The sequence below is a fragment of the Rattus rattus genome, chromosome 1 (genome assembly GCF_011064425.1).
Source record: "Rattus rattus isolate New Zealand chromosome 1, Rrattus_CSIRO_v1, whole genome shotgun sequence".
Lineage (NCBI taxonomy): Eukaryota > Metazoa > Chordata > Mammalia > Rodentia > Muridae > Rattus > Rattus rattus.
Window position 1 is genome coordinate 31,792,096 of NC_046154.1, and position 20,076 is coordinate 31,812,171.

General features: G+C 42.9%; 1 protein-coding gene across 2 annotated transcripts in view; it reads left to right on the top strand.

Annotated features, from left to right (window-relative positions):
- LOC116896599 (protein argonaute-4) overlaps window positions 1-16,407 on the top strand; it is a 34,603-nt gene extending 18,196 nt beyond the window's left edge. For both annotated transcript variants that reach the window (XM_032897858.1, XM_032897851.1), the window contains 5 exons: window positions 2,172-2,487; window positions 2,620-2,754; window positions 11,770-11,871; window positions 12,269-12,468; window positions 14,466-16,407. In XM_032897858.1, coding sequence (XP_032753749.1) covers window positions 2,172-2,487; window positions 2,620-2,754; window positions 11,770-11,871; window positions 12,269-12,468; window positions 14,466-14,574 — 862 coding nt within the window. In that variant the 3' untranslated portion in view covers window positions 14,575-16,407. The remainder of the gene's footprint in view (window positions 1-2,171; window positions 2,488-2,619; window positions 2,755-11,769; window positions 11,872-12,268; window positions 12,469-14,465) is intronic.
- Window positions 16,408-20,076: the final 3,669 nt, after the last annotated feature.

Here is a 20,076-nt window from a genome sequence, read left to right on the forward strand (position 1 = left end):
GCGAATCTGTATAAATTCAAGGCCAGCCTGGTGTACATAGTGAGTTCCAGGATAGCCAGGGCTACGAGGTGAGACCCTTTTAAAGTGGTCTTGCTAACGAGCTGAGATTACTACTAAATCTACATCTGAATGGGGCAGGATAAAGAAGCAGATTTTGTAGGGCTAAGGCTATAGCTTGGTGATAAGCACCTGGCCTAGCATTGCACAAGCTGTACTGGTCTCCAGCACTACAAAGAGGAAAAGAAAGATAAGGAGAGGAGGGGAAGAGAGATAAGGAGGGCCTGGAAGGAGGAGTTTCTGTCCATTGCCCAGGCTGATCCTGAACTTCTGGCTAAAGCAGTTTTAACCCCCTGAGCAGCTGGAACTACAGATGCTACTCTACATGGCTTCTTTGCTCATTTTTATATTGAGTCATGAGATGATTTTATTGACTTGTAGCCACAGTTTTAGGTGGTTTCTGGTTGTAAGTTATGATAGCGTATAGGTATTACAGCTATGCTCTGTGCTGTGTCTTGTAGCTTGCTCTGATAAACACATTCATCTTTGTTGTTTAATTTGCTAATGCTGTTATTTACTCTTTTGGTTTTCTTGAGACAGAGTTTCATACAAAACCCTAACTGGTCTGAAATTGACCTCATTGACTTCAGGCTAGCCTCCTGCCTCTGCTTCTGGAGTGCTGGAATTATAGGTACCCAATACCATGTCCAGCTCTCAGCAGTGACTTTTAAGGATCACTGGGTGTCAGACGCTGCATCAGCCTCCATCACTGAGCCAAAGCCCCTGGCCTCAGAGACTCCTAAGAGACTGATTTCTCTCCTCTTCAAGTCATAGGCTTTTGTTTAAGTTTCAACTTGTCAGCTTGGCTCTGGAGTAACCAAACATTAAGGCAAGATGGTGCTGTGTGGTCAACAGAGTACTGGTCAGGATTGGAAGATTTGGGGATTGCTGCCCATGTGAATTTTTAAGATATCTGGTCCTCAGTTCCTTGTCTCTGAAGATAATAGCATCTGCTTTTCAACTCCCATGCCATTTTTATATGGGCTCTTAGGTGTGAGAAGCTACACGAAGAGCTGTAGCCTGTAGCCTTGGCCACTGCTGTACTGGGCAGAGGTGAAGTTGAAATCTTTTGTACAGTTCTCATCTTTGTCCTTAGATAGAAGAATCAGAGACATTGAATGGATTTGTATTTCAACAAATATTTATCAAATACCAAGTATGCACTAAGCAGCATTCTAGGTACTAGTAATGATCAGGATATAACAAAATTCCTACTCTTTTTAAAAACATTTATTTACCTACTTTATTTATATGAGTGTACATCTGCATGCCAGAAGAGGGCTTCAGATCCCATTACAGATGGTTGTGAGCCACTGTGTGGGTGCTAGGAATTGAACTCAGGACCTCTGGAAGAACAGCCAGTGCTCTTAAGCACTGAGCCATCTCTCTAGCCCCAAAATTCCTACTCTTGTAGAGATTATATTTGTGTAGGAGTGTATGCAAATAAAAATAAATGGGGTTGGGGATTTAGCTCAGTGGTAGAGCGCTTGCCTAGCAAGCGCAAGGCCCTGGGTTTGGTCCCCAGCTCCTAAAAAAAGAAAAAAAAAATACATGGTTTAAGTGATAAATATTATGTATAAAATTTGAGAATATATATAATCTATTATAAATAAATATAACATAAGTCTGTATGAAACTGATAAGAATGAATTTGATTCCCTTCTCTAAATTTCACAATTTAAAGGGAGTTGGTTTTTGGAAGGAAAGTGTTCTTTCCTAATGGACAGAGGTTCCTCATTTCTTTTTTTTTTTTTTTTTTTTTTTCGGAGCTGGGGCCCGAACCCGGGGCCTTGCGCTCGCTAGGCAAGCCTCTACCACCTGAGCTAAATCCCCAACCCCAGGTTCCTCATTTCTAAGATTATACCTGCAGTTACCGCTGGTGATACATTTTTCTAGACTCTGAGTGCCACTGTCTTCTTTTTTTTTTTTTTTAAAGATTTATTTATTTTTTTTTCTTCAGACACACCAGAAAAGGGCACCAGATCCCATTACAGATGGTTGTGAGCCACCATGTGGTTGCTGGGATTTGAACTAAGGACCTCTGGAAAAGCAATCAGTGCTCTTAACCTTTGAGCCATCTCTCCAGCCCGCCACTGTCTTCTTATATTCGACAGGCCCTCAGTGTTCCAGCAGCCTGTCATCTTCCTGGGAGCAGATGTCACTCATCCACCTGCTGGGGATGGGAAGAAGCCTTCTATTGCAGCGGTGGTGGGCAGCATGGATGGCCATCCCAGTCGGTACTGTGCCACGGTCCGGGTGCAGACGTCTCGCCAGGAGATTGCCCAGGAGCTCCTATTCAGTCAGGAGGTCGTACAGGACCTGACGAGCATGGCTCGGGAGCTGCTGATTCAGTTCTATAAGTCCACGCGCTTCAAGCCCACGCGTATCATCTACTACCGCGGAGGGGTATCCGAGGGACAGATGAAACAGGTGCTCCCCTCAGCTCAGGGCCATCAGCCTACCAGTGCTCTGACAGCGCCCGCCTACCTGCCACTGGAGACACCAGACCCGAGGGATTCTAGGCAAGTTCTCCATGAAACAAAATTCCCCTCTGTCTCCTAGGTGGCTTGGCCAGAACTAATAGCAATTCGAAAGGCATGTATAAGTCTGGAGGAAGACTACCGGCCGGGAATAACCTACATTGTGGTACAAAAGCGACATCACACACGACTCTTCTGTGCAGATAAAACAGAAAGGGTAAGGAGACGCGCTGTAAGCTTCCTCATCAGACTGTGTGACAAGTAAATGTGGTTTTGAGCAGATGTTTACAATACCCTCGAAAACGCCTGTGTCTAAAAATAATTTAACAAATATAGTAACCGCAGTTGAATTTAGATGACAGGTTCTAGGTAGCACGAGTGCTAACGATGAATGTTTCTCTTGTGTGATAGAAATGCTGGTTTCCAGAGTTTTGGAGCGTTGTAGATTAGTTACTTCTGTTGTCACCGTGACAGACACCTGACTTTGACTCACAGTTTGAGGGTGGTCACGATGTCAGGAGCTGCAGGCAGCTGGTTATAGTATGTCACAGTCAACAATCAGTAAGTGCCTAGCTCTCTTTACTCACAGTTAGCGTGGGACTTCCCACACCCGTTACTCTAATCTAGAAGCTGAGCGTGGTGGTGCATGCCTTTAATCCCAGGTTTTGGGAGGTAGAGGCAGGTGAGTTACGCGGTATCTGATCTATATAGGGAGTTCCAGGGCAGCCAGGGCTATATAAAAGATCCTGTCTCAAGAAACAAAACCAAGATAGATTTGTTTCTATTCTGGACAAATGATTCTAGATCCTGTCAAGTTGGCAGTCAGTATTAACCATCACAAGCTGTTTTTGTATAATTTTGATGGGTGCTGGTTAGAAACACGTCAGGTACATTAGAGTATAACAAGCAACTTCAAAATGGGATTGTGTGTGTGTGCGCGCACACACGCACGTTTTGCTGAAAATCAAACCCAGAGTTTCACATGTGGTTTTTGCTGCTTTTTACTCTTTTTTTTTTTTTTTTGGTTCTTTTTTTCGGAGCTGGGGACCGAACCCAGGGCCTTGAGCTTCCTAGGCAAGCGCTCTACCACTGAGCCAAATCCCCAACCGCTTTTTACTCTTATAATGTAGTCAGTCACATGAGTAAACAGTAGGCAGTCTATGGTGTACTATACTGCTAGTGATAGTTCTAGGGTATAAAGCAGGATCACCTCAGTTTAGGGAATTATTGGGGTATCCACTTGGAAGAATTATGATGTCATACTTATTAATCACAGGCAAGAGACTTTACTTTTCTAAGTTACAATTAAAATTTATGATAATTTGACTTAAGATTTTCATTTATGTATATGTATGTATATTTATATAATGTGTGTATATATGCATGTATGTATATGTGTGTATACTTACTTATCTATTTGTGTGTGTGTGTGTGTGCATGAGAATGTGTATAGGTGTGTGTATCTGTACATGCATGCAGAGGTCAAAAGAGGGCATCAGGTGTTCCCTCCGCTATTCTCTGCTTATTCATTTGAGGCAGGGTCTTCCCTGAACCTGGGGCTTGCGTTCTCTTGGCTCGGCTGGAAGCCAGTGAGCCCCAGTATTCTTCCTGCCTTGGTTCTACTTCAGGCCTAGTGTTACAGACATTTACTGGGACACCTGCCCTCAGGATTATGAAGCACGTGCTCTTAACTGCTGAGTCATTTCTCCAACTCCAGATTTTGGAATTGTCAGTTTTTTGTTACTGTGAAAGCAGTCTGCATTCTGTAATAACTGTGCTCTCTATAATGTAGCCAACTTCACTTGAGTAAACAGTAGGCAGTCTATAGTGCACTACACTGCTAAGCTAGGATACTCAGAAGGTTAGATAGGTTAGGTGAAATCTTCATTATAAGCATTTTAATTTATAATGAGATTATTAGAAGTAATCCCCTCATAAACTGAAGAAGTCTGTATTCTTGCCTGTGAATGTGATCGTGAACGACAGCTAGGCCTGGTGGTTACACGGCTGTAGTTCCAGTAGCTGGGAGGGTAAAGCAAGAAGATCTTAAGAGGTATGGTAAAGATTAAGTTAATAAATGAGTGTTTTTAGGGTTGGGATTTAGCTCAGTGGTGAGAGCGCTGTTTAAGCTCAAGGCCCTGTCTTTCAGTCCCCAGCTCCAAAAAAAAAAAAAAAAAAGAAAAGAAAAAAAAAAAATAAATGAGTGTTTACTTTGGGTGTAATTATCAGCACTTAATAAAACATTTCTTTTTTTGCTTTTTTTTTTTTTTTTTTTTTCGAGCTGGGGACCCAACCCAGGCCTTGCGCTCCTAGGCAAGCTTTCTACCACTGAGCTAAATCCCCAACCCAATAAAACATTTCTATTTATTTTATTTATGATTTAGTATTTCTGTTTAAAGTGGCTAAGTTCCAAGTGTACAATATTGGATGGCTACTTTTTGGATACTTTTAATGATATTATTTCATTTGTGCAGTCCTGCTCTCCTTCAGGCCTAGGAAGGACCAGATCTGCTCTGCTCTGTGGATCATTAAGCTTGCTACCTCCTCCTATTATTTTCCGGACAAAAGTTGTCTGTTTTCCAGGAACAAGATGTTTGTGTTTGGTTCCCGAGTTACAGGACCCTGGAGTTCTTTCCCCCATGGTCCCAGGTGCTAGCCAGTTTACATTAAATCCTTGTCCTCCAACTGCTCTACGTCTGACTCAGTGATAGTTCTTAGGCTTTGCTAACATAGATCATCTGAATGCTTGCTTGAAATTGAAGCAGAAAATATCCTGCCACCCATCTTTTATTGCCATGGTTTCCTCTCTGTCCCAGTATAAACTTCTGTCCATGCAGTTTTCTGTGTGGTGGAGAGGAAATCCAGGACTTGGATTATTTTACCCCTCACCCCAGTGCTGGGAACAGAACACAGAGTCTAAACTACCTTAGGAAGCCTAAGCCGAGCGATTGCCAGACCTTGGATTCTCTTTCTATAGCTCTGTTCTTTGCCGTCATTCAGGACTGATGTCTGGTTCTTTTTTTTTTTTTTTTTTTTTTTTTTTTTTTTTTTTTTTTTTTTTCGAGCTGGGGACCGAACCAGGGCCTTTGCGCTTTGCTAGGCAAGCGCTCTACCACTGAGCTAAATCCCCAACCTGATGTCTGGTTCTTGAGTTTACCTTATACCCTCACCAGTATCTCCCTTGCTTGCCTCCAACTCCAAAATATGTCCACTCGCTCCTCTGCTTTGCTTCTCCTCTCTGCCTGATGGGAGTGGCTGATGGGAGTGGCTGATGGGAGTGGCTGATGGGAGTGGCTGGCTAACAAATCATTTATTTAGTCATGAACCATGTTATAAGCACATGCGAGCAAATCTTAAACCTTAAATGTTGTGATTTTTTTCTCTTTGTACTATTCCCCATTAAGTGTTTATCCCATTTTTTAAAATCTTATCCATGTCTTAATGATAACAAAGACCTACCTTCCACCCTGACAGTATAGTGGCAGGCATAGCTGCCCTCAGAATTCTACCTCTGCTGTCTGGGAAGCCAGGGCCTGGAAGTCAAGGACTGTGTCAGTTGCCTACCTACCCTCTGCTTTCAAGTGTGATCTTGAGCTTCCTTATCTCCTCCCTCACATCTCAGGTTTATCTCCCCACCCTTGCCTTCAACTCAGTTCTTTCTGCACCACTACTTAATTAATTTCCTGTGTATGTGTGTGAGTAGGTCAAAGGACAACTTATATCTAGATTCCAGGGATGGAACGCAGGTCATCAGCCGCTGAGCCAGCTCATAGGCTCTCATCTTCCTTATTCCATGTCCTTCTTGTGTTACAGAAGTTGTTCAGTTCTTCTTCAATTCCCCCAGTCAACAAGTGCTCTCCCTCTCACTAGCTACCTCCTCTTTTTTCCTTTTACAAATTCCCTTTCAGAAGAACAATCACGCCACGTGTTGTCTGTTCCCTCACATCAGACTTCATTCTGGGATTTTCAGGAAGTAGGAAGTTAAAGAGAGAACTAAAATTGTGCCTCTGTGCCTTGTTCATCTCTAACCCTGTCAGACTTCCACAATGACCTCTTAGCCATACTTAAGACAGCACAGCCGTCTCTGGCTTTAGCGATATGAATTGCCAGGCTTCTTACCTGCCTCTGCAGTCAGATTCCCTTTACTTAAAAAAAAGTGAGGTTTGTTTTCTTATTTTATGTGTATGAGTGTTTTGCTTCATGTATGTATGTTCACCACATTAGTGCCTGATACCTGCAGAGGTCAGAGGGGATTGGGGACAGATCCCTGGGGCCTGGAGTTACAGATGTTTGTGAGGAGTGTGGTAGTTGGGAATCAAACCCAGATCCACTAAAAAACCAAGTGCTCTTAACCACTGAACCATCTCTCCAGCCCCCCCCTGACTCCTTCCTCTTCTCAATTTGAACTCATCCACTTTTCTAGGCCGACTTGCTTATCAGCACCAAGTCCATATTCCTAACTAATGCCGCTCTGACTCCTGATTTGTACTTTGAGTTATCTACCAGATATTTTCCCTCAGATGCTCTGTGAGCATTGTATCAGTCTCCATAGACCCTGCTGTGTAGTGGTGATAACAACACCCATCTTTGTGGCTTACGACCATTCATTTCTTGCTCATAATACATATTCACTGTGGCCCTGCTGCAGCTGTGACCCTGTTGTCCTCCCTTTGGAACCTAGGCTGACAATCTATCTGGAACCTTGCCAGTCAATGTAGCAGAAGGGGAAAAAGCTTTTGACAAGCTGAGTGCTGGCTCTTAAGGCTTCTGCACAGAAGTAACACATTTTGGGCCACATTTTAATCTAAACAATTTACATGGCCACTCCTGTGGTAGCTGGGTGGAACTTTATAATCTTCCCCCAGGGAGGGGCACAGAAATATTTGGCATCCGTGGTACAGTCTACCATAGGCATGTCAAGCAAAACACGTCTGAACCTCCCACTTATTGCTTAATCCCCATCTACAACCTCTCCTACTTATCCTTAGATTCTGGTGCTTGGCATCACTCTGTTCTGTGTTAGCCAAACTACAAACTTAGTCATTGTAAATTCTTCTCCTGCCTCATTGTCCCTGCTATGTCCAGTTTGCCAAATAATCTCCTGTGCTCTGCCCCCAAACCTCTCTCGCTCCTCTACTCTAGGCAGAAGTGGTTTGTAGTTCAGGAGACTCTGGCGATCTCTGTTGCCATTCCTCCTTCATCCTGCTCTCAGGGCTTGGGCTCTAAAACACACCCACTGCTCAGAAGCCTCCAAGTGTTCGCCACTGCTCACAAGACACCTTCCTCTGCTCCTTCATGTTTTCCCTGGGGAGCCAAAACAACACCCCCATTTCTTCTTCCACTGTGTCCTCATGGTGTCTCCCATTTCCCACTGCATTCCTTTCTTCGGAATGAGCATCCGTCCCAGTCCTTTTTGTTGTTTGTGTTAAGGTATACTACAAGGGCCTTTTAGATAGCAGTTGGACTTTAAGGTTCTTTTTTCAATGGCATTGGACATTGAATCTAAGGTCACACACATATAACAAGTGTGCTGTCACTCAGCACCTCCAGGTCCCTTTTACCTTTTATTTTGAAACAGGGTCTCACTAATATACCTAGGTTGATCTTGAAGTCATTCTGTAGCCTGAGCAATACTTAACTTTGAGACCCTCCCTCCTCCATTTCCTGACTGGCCAGGCTCACAGGTTGGTGTCACCAGAAAAGTCTTTTTTTTTTTTTTTTTTTTCTTTTTTGAGTTGGAGACTGAACCCAGGGCCTTGCGCTTGCTAGGCAAGCGCTCTACCACTGAGCTAAATTCCCGACCCCCCAGAAAAGTCTTTTGTAATTCAACCTTTTTTCTGACTTTAACTTTTGGCAGCAATGATAGGAATTTATCGCTTATAATTTTGCCTTTCCATGGTGTCATATAAGTATGAATAGAAGGGTTGGGGATTTAGCTCAGTGGTAGAGCGCTTGCCTAAAAGCTTAAGGCCCTGTTCGTCCCCAACTCCCAAAAAAAAAAAGAACCAAAAAAAAAGTATGAATAGAAACATGTAGCTTTTGAATTTGGCTTTTCTTATTTAGTATAGTATATCGAAGTGCCACCCTTTGCTGAGTTCAGACATGACAATATGGACAAGCTATAGTTTATTCTTGTATCCCTGGGTTCAGTGCACATCTTGTGTTTTCAGACATTTTCCAATTTTATGTATTCATTTATTTAGAGACTGTTTTGCTGTGTACCCAAGATGGCCTCAAACTTGCAACCTTCCTGCCTAAGCCTCCTGAGTGCTAAGAGTTCTGATGTCCTTTCCAATGCCTCCTTAAGCTATAAGACATAGTGTGATTACTCCCTCCCTACCAGCAACTCTAGTGCCTTTACCTGTATCATTTTGCACCAAAATGCTTGTGTCATGGAAGTTCATTCATTCATTCATTCATTCATTCATTCATTCATTCATTCTGCTGTTGGCTCTTAGATTCAACATTGGCAAGCCTAGCTTGGGTGTTCAAGCAATAACTGTTGAGTTCAGTGTGTCTGGTTTCTATTCCTCCAGGATCATACAGACATAGCTTTAGATCTTCATCTGTAGAGCCCTAGAGTTTGTTTTCATTGTTATGTTTTTGGATTTTTTTGTTTTGTTTTGTTTTTCAAGACAGGGTTTCACTGTGTATCCCTTGTTATCCTTGAACTCACTCTGTAGACCAGGCTGGCCTCAAACTCAAAGATCTACCTGCCTCTGCCTCCTAAGTGCTAGAAATGAAGCCATGTGACACTACCACTTGAAATTCCTAGAGATTTTTTTAAAAAGAGGTTCTGTGGTTAAATAAGTTTGGAAACACCACATATTCTGTTGTCTTCTTAAATATCATACCACTTAAACAGTTGTTTTGAAAAGTTATATATTAGAAAAGGCTGTGTGTGTGTGTGTGTGTGTGTGTGTGTGTGTGTGTTGCTAGACTCTGAAGCCATAGTCTCACATGTGGCAGGCATGTGCTATCCTCTGAGGTACATTTCCCTCTAAAAGGCTTATAAACTGTGCTTTAATGCAAAAAGTCCTCAAACTTGAGAAAAAAAACATTCAAGGACACTGTAAAAAACTAATATTCCTAACGAACACACTTTCAGGAAAGATGCTAGACCCAGTATGTATTTGTTCCTCTTATTCATGGGGGATATAAGACTCCCAGGTGAATGCCTGAAACACACACACACACACACGCACACTGCACACACCGCACACACACTACAAACACACATATTCACACACACTATATGTAACACATACACATGCACAACATATACACCCCCAAACCTTCCATATACATAAAACATACAACACTCATACAAAATATACACACAACAAACAAACATATAACATACCACACATACACACACAACAAACACACAGCAAACACACAACACAACACACATACTGCATATAATACATATACAACATAAACACTCCCCTACACACAACACACATACACATACAACACATATACATAACACACATATACACAGACAACATCTACACAGAACAAACAAACACACATCACACACGCACTTTTTCCTAAACATACATACATGCCTGTTGTGGCATTTAAACTATAAATTAGGCATCGTAAAGATCAATAATAATAAAAGAAAGCCATAAACTGTAAAAAAAAAAAAAAGTTATGTGAATCAGACATGGTATCTCAATCCTGTAACCTTAGCAAGCAGGAGACTGAGATAAGAGCTGTGAGTTAAAGACCACCCATACGACAAAATGGCAGACCACCCAAAGTAATAAAACAGCTCTTGTCTCAAAAAAAAAAAAAAAAACAAACAAGGAGGTAACAAAAGCAACATGTGTCAATGTCTCTTCAAAATATCTCTATTTTCCATTGCTAATAGTGTGCTAATATTTCCCATGTGCTAATATTTTGAGCATTGGCTGACCACAAGTAACTGAAGCTATAACTTGAGATAAGCAGGAATTACTGTAACTCAGTTATTCTTTCTTTGGCTCAGCTAGATATCCAAGCTTGATATGAATTTGAAGGAAGAGTGCTCTCTACTCCAAGCACTTATATGCATCATTATGGGATTCATAGCTGGAAGGAAGGAATAGTAGTTAGAAAGGGGTCAAAGGGGGTTGGGGATTTATCTCAGTGGTAGAGCGCTTGCCTAGCAAGCTCAAAGCCCTGGGTTTGGTTCCCAGCTCCAAAAAAAAAAAAAAGAAAGAAAGAAAGAAAGAAAGGGGTCAAAGAAACCCTGTGGAAACATATGCCTCTGTGCTATTAAACTTTCTCATTGCAAAGCAGACAGAGATAAAATTTAATTTGTTGCTGTTCCGTGCATTTCTGGAGTGCCCCGCTCCCCTTTCCGGAACTTTAGGGTTTTAGAAATGCAAGAGGTCATGACCTGCTTTTATAGATGATTAGATCGAGGCACAGAGATGTCCTGCTCTGTTCAAGGCTATGAGTACTGTCCTGGCTCTGGACTATCTTCTCAATCTCCATCTCAGCAGAGGCTTCCCACAGTCATCTGCCAGCACTTCTTCTGTGTGTGCACATACACATACAGGCCTGAGCCTACACACATTTCAGTTCTGGTGAACCTGGTGAACCAGTTTGAAGACCTTCATCTTCTCTGGTCCTGAAAGCTGTGTATGTACTAGGGGTTCTTTTTCTCTCAGGTGAGGAATGGAGGTCATTTTTTCTGGGAAAGTTTGTCTTTTCTTTCTTTGTTGCAGTGCTGAGGATTGAACCCAGGGCTCCTCGTGCTCGTGCTAAGCAAGCACTCTCTAGCTGAGCTACATTTCCATTCCTTAAATTCTGTTTTCCCCTTCTCTGCATACAGAGTATCATCTACAAACATGTGGCAATATAGATGCACAAAACTATAGAAAAAGTTATTATTTGGATTCTCCAAAAAAGCTCTGGAGACTTGTTTGAGAATATGCTTTAGGATAAAAGGTTGGTCTAAGGAAAAGTTACAAAGGGACCCAACTTCTTTTCTTGTTGGAGGCAGGGTCTCACACTGTAGCCCAAACTGACCTTGCTGACCTTGAACTCAGAACAATCCTTTTGCCTGGGCTTCCCAAATGCTGAGGTTACAGGAATGAATCACCATGTCTGGCTTAACATCTTAAATTGATCTAGCTGTGAGACTTCACATAACTTGTTTACACATTAGATGTGGCCTTAAGCCAGCTTGTTACTCAGATGGTTAATTGTATTTTTTAAAATTGTATCTTTTTAACAGGTGGGGAAAAGTGGCAATGTCCCAGCAGGCACTACGGTGGATAGCACCATCACACATCCATCAGAGTTTGACTTTTACCTCTGCAGTCATGCAGGAATTCAGGTAATTTGGAAAGCTGGTCCAGATCTTTGACCTGATAGGGAACTCCGCCAGCTCAGCAGCCAGCTTGAGTAGACTTGTCGTCAAATCCTGTGCCCAGCTGTGTTAACGGCTATGTTTCAGGACTACCATGTAGGGATCTACTTGTAGGTATGGGGCGAGGCAGAAACACTGTTTTTTTTTGTTGTTGTTGTTTTTTTTGTTCTTTTTTTTTTTTTTTTTTTGGGAGCGGGGGACCGAACCCAGGGCTTTGCGCTTCCTAGGCAAGCGCTCTACTACTGAGCTAAATCCCCAACCCCTGCAGAAACACTGTTAAGTGAAAATTAGATTTCAGCTCCTCTTGTCTCTTAGGTAGCCAAGTCCTGCTAGAAATGCATTAATCCTAAAACTCTCCCTCCAGGGAACCAGCCGTCCTTCACATTACCAGGTCCTGTGGGATGACAACTGCTTCACCGCGGATGAACTGCAGCTGCTGACCTACCAGCTCTGCCACACCTACGTGCGGTGCACACGCTCAGTCTCCATTCCTGCCCCTGCATATTATGCCCGGCTTGTAGCATTCCGGGCAAGGTATCATTTGGTGGACAAAGATCATGACAGGCAAGTTCCTCAGTAAACTCTCTCCTGTTGTGGGATTGTGCTTTTAAAAACAAGCTATGCAGAAAGCCCCTTTCAAGATTTAAACCTCCTTTTAAGGTTCAGCCTGCAAGGAACAACTAAAACTGCATGATGCTTTGAGAACTTTCAATGTGACTTTTGATCCGAGAAGGGTTCGAGCTTGTTTAAACTTGTGTCTCTAAGGGAGTCTCATTTGGAGCTGCCTGTAGTTTTCACATAGAATGAACTACATTTCATTTCTGCTGAGGTCCCAGGCAGCCTCAAAGGTGGTGGGCAGAGCAACCTGGCTCTAGTCGGAGTAGTCATAGACTGACTATGCATTGCATTTCATGCACGAAGGAGTCCTACCTAGGTCATTTCACTTCCAGTACAATCCAGAATTGACCAGAGTAAGTTGGGGCTCATGGGGAAACAGAAGAAGTGACTATCTTCACTCTCAGATAGGGATCTCAAGAGACTCAGGCATTTTGACCTATTACCGAGCTACTAATAAATGGTTAAACTAGCTCTTTGCATTATTTTTCTTTCCTAAATAGCCATTTGTGAGGTGTAGCAGCTTCTGGGCTCTTTCCCAAGTCTCAATCCAGTTGCTAAATAGTAGACATTCTACTGCAAGTCTATTTCTGCAAGGGATTCTGTAGGAGATTTTTACAGAGAGCACCCAGCTGTGGCCTTATACTTTGCATTCTTTAATATGCATTCATTCATGCAATATATGCATTTGGTACCTATGCCCAGTGCTGTGCTAGGTACTAGAAGTTATTTATATGAGATTAGTAAGTCATGTTTCTTGCCTGTGGGGATTTTATGTTTCAGTATGGAGGTAATAAAGGTGAATGTAAAACGGGTAAATAGATGACCATGCATGGGAAATCACAGGAAAGACTGGTGAAGATTTTATATCTGTGTGGGCAGGGCTTAGCTTTACAAAGGAAAGAGGATTTTCCAGGCAGGAGAGAGAGAGTGCGAGTGACATTTCTGGACAGTCGTTAGTTGTTAGTTTTCTTTGGCTGGAACATATTAAAAGAGAATAGCAGGCATGGAGTGGAAAACTGTGTTGGAGCAAGACTGTCCTTGCTATTCCTGGGCTGGAGTGGTGAGTGGAGGAGAAGAGGGTGAAGTCAAAGATGACTATGGTAACATCAGTATTCAAAGAGAAAAGTTGAGGGGCCAAGGGTGTGGCTCCATGCTGACTACAGCGCTCAACACACATGAAGCCCCAGATTGAATCCTCAGCACTCAAAAAGGGATGGTTTTCAGACCCTGTGATACAGGGTATTCCAAGATGTATGTTTACAACTTGTGAGCACTCTGCTAGGCCCATGGACTCGTTAATGTAGCAAACAGTGTTAGCAAGAGGAACAAAGTTAAGTCAGGCATGGAGGTACCCACCTCAAAGGCAAGGGATCTCTGTGAGCTTGAGGCCAGTGAAGCCTACATAGTAAGATCCTGTCCAAAAAAAAAAAAATAGAAGGGGGAGGAGAAGAATACTTTTTCTTGAAGATTTCATTCCAGTAAAGAATACCTGAGAATACCTAGAAATTTCCCAACTAACAATTTCATTTCCATTGTGTCGAACATTGTAAAAGAAAAGCACAGTATTCTGTGAAAACATATTCAAGGTGACCCTGACCTGAACTTTGAAGTCAAAGAAGTTTCTAAGAGGGACATGACTTGAGAATTGAAGCTCGAAGAACGAGTAGAAACCAAGCAGACAGAAGGGGCAGTGAAGTCTATATGTAGGTGCTATCAAACACTTGATTTTTGTGACCATCATTTAATTATTGCAATGATCCATTAAGTAAGTTGTACTGTACTTTTCAGTTGAACAAACATGTCTAAGGAAACATAAATTGTTTGAGTTGCTCAGGCTTGAGCCAAGATGTTCTTGAGTACAAGACTGTTTGTGCTATTTGAAACACTGATGTTTCAAGTAGGCTTCTGCTAATGCCTGATTTCTTGTTTGGTTCTCATTATAGTGCAGAAGGCAGTCACGTGTCAGGACAGAGCAACGGCCGGGATCCTCAAGCCTTGGCTAAGGCGGTGCAGATCCACCATGATACCCAGCACACTATGTATTTTGCCTGAGAGTCTTGGAAAAGAACTCAACCAATTTGGCATCCCACGCATCCTCAGAATGTTTCAGATGCCTACTGCCTCTCTTAGTGCACAGTGATTTCAGGTGGTCCCTACCAGCAGCTCAGAAAAGTTGCACTGAATCTGTACTCTGTAGCCCTGTCTGATGCATCAACAAAATCGAGCCATTTTTTTTTTTTTTTTAAGAAATAGATACTCATAGATTATGTTTTCTGATGCACTGGGCAGAATTTTTACCTCAACGTGCGAAGGCTGATTAGCCTTGACTTTCTAAAGGACTTTCCAAGAAGGGTTTCTGTGGAATATTTTGCTAGCTGTGGTATTCACCGCATCTAGTCTTATAAGAGGAGTATTTCCTTTTTTCTGTGTTATTGACTGGAGTGTATGCATAAGAACATTTGGAAGAGAGAAATCAAACGACCTGGATCATTTCCATGTAACTTTTTAATTGAGTGGGTCCATAGACTTCTTAATGGAGATTTCTTACTTTGCCACTGCAAATGCCTTTGAGGAGCATTAATTTTTGAAAGTTTTACAGAACTCTGTTACCTTCACTGCGTTATCTGACTGATCTCTCCGGGCCTTCGCTGTGGAGTACAGGCTGCCCGGTGATTGCACTATACTTGGCTGAGATTTGAACAGGCAGTTCCCTTACTTGGCTGGCTTTTGTGAATCTGTGACATAAGCAGATGTGATGTGTGTCACAGGGACAGATAACACTGCCAATGGTAAAAAGTACCCATGTTCTCCATATTTGGAAAAAAAAAAGAATTAGCTTTTAGTATTTTTCCACATTTTCAAAAGTGCCCATTTTATGCTGCTGTGTGGTGTGTTAGATCTAAACGATCTTTAAACTTCTCTCATAGAAAATTAACTTTGGCAATAAGCATTTTTAAGGTCTCTGCTCTTTTTCCTCCTGACGTAGTTTTCTAGATAAGATTTCAGTATGATTTTATCAACTATTTCTTATATATCATAACTGGGATATTCTGAAACCAGTTTATAAAGACATGGATTTCCATGTCCTTTAAATAATTGTTTTTTTAAAAAACAAAACAAAACAAACCTATTTTATAGTCAGTGTCCTGTCACTTTAAAAAAAAAGAAAGCTGTAACCAGGATGCTTTCTGATTGGTCAGGCTTTGCTGATGTATAAGGCTCATTGAGCAGTACTGCACTTGAAAAGAAAGTACCAGCCAGTAAAAAAATAATTTCCCTGGGAATCAAGGCTGCACACACAGCTGCTTACAAGACAGCCTGAAGTGTGCTTGGCTTTGCCCATCTCTCTTTCAACTAAAACTCTGTAGAAGTTGATTTTTTTCTCTCTCTCTCTCTGTAATAGATTCTGGATTCCCTCACAGGAAGACAGGACTTCTTTTCTTGTCTGAACAAAGGGAGTTGATGTAAAGCAAGTATCAGTTAGAATGTAGGGAGAATGTATCCTGTATTTAGTGTAGCTAGTACTTGGTAAAGGACAAGCGTTACATAGTCAAGGTAGTCCTACCCACGGTTTCCAGCGCACATTTACTCCAACCTGGAAGGGTAAGGAGTGAAAGGCAAGAGGCTCTATGTAGAGCCACACTCCTCATGACTGAGGAGGGTGCTGGGAAGAGACAGACGCAATATGCTAAAATCAATTTTGCAGTCTCTCTGTAGAAACCGTTGGTGGGAAACACTGGGTCAGATGATAAAGGGTGTTTGCTTGAACCCTTTAGTTGATCCAAGGTCCAAATCTGTTAAACGGGCCCTCTCAATCCCAGCAATATAAAACACTGTTTCCCTTCAGTCTTTTAAACAAGTGTGTACATACATTAAATGTTTACATTTCCGTGTGCTGTCGCCAATTAGCGGTGCCACCAGTGTTTGCTGAGACTGGTCTCCAAGAGAGTTTCCAATGTCCATCTAATCCTATAGCACGTGAGGATGGGTGCAGACCCCCTTAATCTGCAGACCGTGGGAAAAAGCAAGTCCTGAGGCTGAAGCACAACATAGCAGTGAAGAGACAGCAGACGTCTGTTCTCTGAGATTTTCCTTTTCTGCAAATACCTCACTTGGATTATACAAATCAGGACATGTTGATGAATGGCTGACTGCCACTTTTATTCACACCTGTTCAGGGAAAGCACAGAAAATACTCTGCAGCCCAGCCACTCTGAACCCAAGAAGAGGGAAAAAACAAAAGGAAGCTTTTTCAGAAAAAGGAAAACTTGCCTGGAGTCTGTGAGGCGAAGAACCAAGAGGGGGCTGGCAGCTAGCCAGAGGGCACCGTACCTGCACTGGAGAGCCTAGGGCTCGCTTGTTAACAGAAGAAACTCTTGGTATCTTCCGACATGATGGAACAGTGAGCAAGCCGTGTGCCCAGACGCTCCATCCACCTTCCCGCAGTTGGCTTCGAGGTTTGCCCATGAACAATGTATCTGAATATACCGTCAGTCCTCGTATGCCAGGGTGATTCGGTGCAGAGCCAGAGGGAAAGACAAGAGACTGACTTTTGTTGGAAAACAGTACCAATAAGGGTGTAGTGCTGTTGTTCTGGACAAGTGGAAAGAGACATGGAAGAGTTAGGATGGGGGAAACTTGCTGAGGGGGTGAACAGTCAAGAGGCGATCACTGCAGAATAAGAATTGCAGTCATACCATTGCAAGCCAATCTGAATGCATAGTTTTAATTGAACAAGAATTGGCGATTCAAATAGATACCCCCTCCCAAAACTGACTGAATTGTTATGCATGTGTCAATCAATGGGAGGTGTGCATTCTCTAGAAGTAGAATTAGGTTGTTTGGTTTTTTTAAACACAGCCTATTTAGGTCCTGTCATATAGCGAGGAAGATTTCGGTGTAGCGACTCTAAAGAGTGACTATTTGGGGCTAAGGAGCACAGGACCTTACGGATGGGAAAGACCCAGATGTCGAACCAATTATGTTTTGTTGTTGTCGATGTGTTGTCGTTAGTTGTTGAAACCCGAGCTGTTTATAAAGGGAAGCAGCCGGTTTGGTGCAGCCAGTGTTCTGGGCAGGTGAACCACATTCATTCTCGCTGTAAATTCTACGTGCTGCTTCCAAAGGCAATGGTTCACAAACAGGCGTGGCCTAAGTGGTCTGTACCTTAGGATTTGGTGTCCGGCCCATATCCTACACCAAAGCCTGCCCACCTGGCTCAGCTACCCAATCCTTCCCATGGACAAAGATAAAGCACTGTTTTAACCAGGCTCACCCCATCTCCCCCGCCATGGTTGCCCTCCGTGGATGCTCTGAGACTCCCTTGCTTAGTACAAGGTGGCTGCTCTGCTTTCATTTTGAGAAAGCAGAGGTTAAGGGCGTCATATTAATACTGCTTCAACGTCAACCATTTTCTTACCCCTTCCTGCCGACACTCACATTCTTTCTGCATCCACCAGCCAAAAGTGCTTGTGTTCATCTGACTGATGGTGTGGTTTCTGTTTCTGTATGCTTAGACTTGTAATGCTTTAAAATGCATTTTATTAATTTGGACTGGAATAATTTCGTCTCCAGTGATACGAGGTACTTTCTAAGCTGGTAAGGAAGGGTTTGTATCCCTATGTGAGATGAGGTAATGGTTGTTTAAATTTTGCAGAGCTTTTTGTTACTGTTACCGGTTTGGGGTTTTTTGGGTTTTTTTTTTTTTTTGTTTGTTTGTTTTTTGGCTTGCAGGAATATTTTGTGTTCATGTGTCTGAAAAGTGGGGAGGGGAATAAATGGCATTCTTGTGCTAAAAGTTGTTCTTGTCATCGGTTGCCTAATAAATATGGAGTACACTGTAATGACATCGTACATAGGTACTTTAAACAGGATCATCGATTTGAGAAATTGGACAAAAAATAGAGAAGTGTATTTAATTTCTGGGTCTTCTTATATTTAGGAGTTGCCACTTGGGAGCTTTTGAAGGACTCCAGGAACACTTCACATACAGAAACTCTGGCAATACTCATCAAGGTTCTAGGTACTGCTCGTTTTTTTTTTTTTTTAAGAATAAAATAAGTCTTTATTTATATTCTTGTAGTAAAGGGGAAGCCTTAACTTGCAGGACAATTCTTGGGTAGTATGCACAGCATACTTATTATTTCCATGGGGGGGAATCAAACCCCAACTGAGACTACAAAGTATACACTAGAAGTCAGCAAATGCTGGCAACAGAGTAGGAAAAAGACAAAGAAATGAGGGCGGGGCAAAAAAAAAAGGAAAAAAAAAAAAAAAAAAAAGACAAAGAAATGAAGCCTACAGACGGGAAACCCTCCACTGGGATCTGCTGACCACAGCCAGAGCCAGGACTGGATCACACTGTGGGGACAAGTTCCAGGACAGGAGGAAGGAAGGAGGGCAGGAGGCTGGACTGGGCTGTGGGTTTAGTGCCAGGTAAGTCACTCTTGGTGTTTACATACAAAAGAGTTGGCTCTGTTTCTTAGAAATACACACAGAAGAAGTGAAGATTTGATCATTTATGAATCTGTCGCTTTACAATATGGACATCATCAGAAATAGGGGCATTTCATTCAGACTCAAATTTCAGTAGCAGGAAATATCAAAACATCCTCACTGACCCTTAATACAAAACCCCTACCCCCACCTAGAACTCCCTCCCAGCCCACCCACAGTAGCCACCCCACTCCTGGGAGCCGTTTCACTGCCGCTGCTCTGCTCTCTCCTACCGTTGTGGCCTTCTGGAAGGCTGGCTGGGCAGGCTTAAACAGCTGAAGAATGACCGTGCCAAGGTGCTGCAAAGCTGTCCCCACTTTCCTTTTCTACCACACAAACTTCAAGAATCTGGTCTTTCAACAGAAGAGACAGCTTTTTCAAAAAATAATCCTTACAAAGGAGAGGGGGTTGGTTCTGATTACTCCAATCTGGTCATCTTGTCAAAGTAGAGCAGTACAGACTCACAAAGTCCACCAAACAGAGGTGAGGGGGGCTGGGAGGAGAGCCTAGCAGAGCAGGTGTCCTCCAGGCACATGCTCTGAGGGCTGGAGGAGCTGGTAGGGTGGGCAGGACACCATGTGCTCGGAGGTCTGGCCTGCTGTCTGTCTTCCACAGAAAGAGCTGCCAAGTTAGGGTGTTTGGGTTTAAAATTTCTGGTGAGGACAGGAACCCCTGAAGGGCATACATTTAAAAATAGTGGACACAGGGCAGGGGGTGACAGCTGTTGTCCAAGAGCTTCTATGCAAAATAACAATAAAGCGAAAAGGAAAAGAGTCTTCTCAATGGTTCTGAGAGCTCTAGTGATGAATGAAGGAGGATGCAACGGGAGAGCCGACAGTTTTTCCATTGGCCTGCCCTGCATGACTTAGCTGGCCTCTGTCCACAGTATCTTCCTGTTCTGGGGCTCCTCAGGCTCCGACTCTGAGCTAGAGACTGAACCCCCATCGAAGGCAGAGATGGTGCCAGTCTTGGCGTTGGTGTAGAGGCTGTTGTCTGAGGAGGGGTAGTTGGTCCATGTAAGACTCAAAGTGAGTCTTAACTACTGGGAGACCCCCTCCC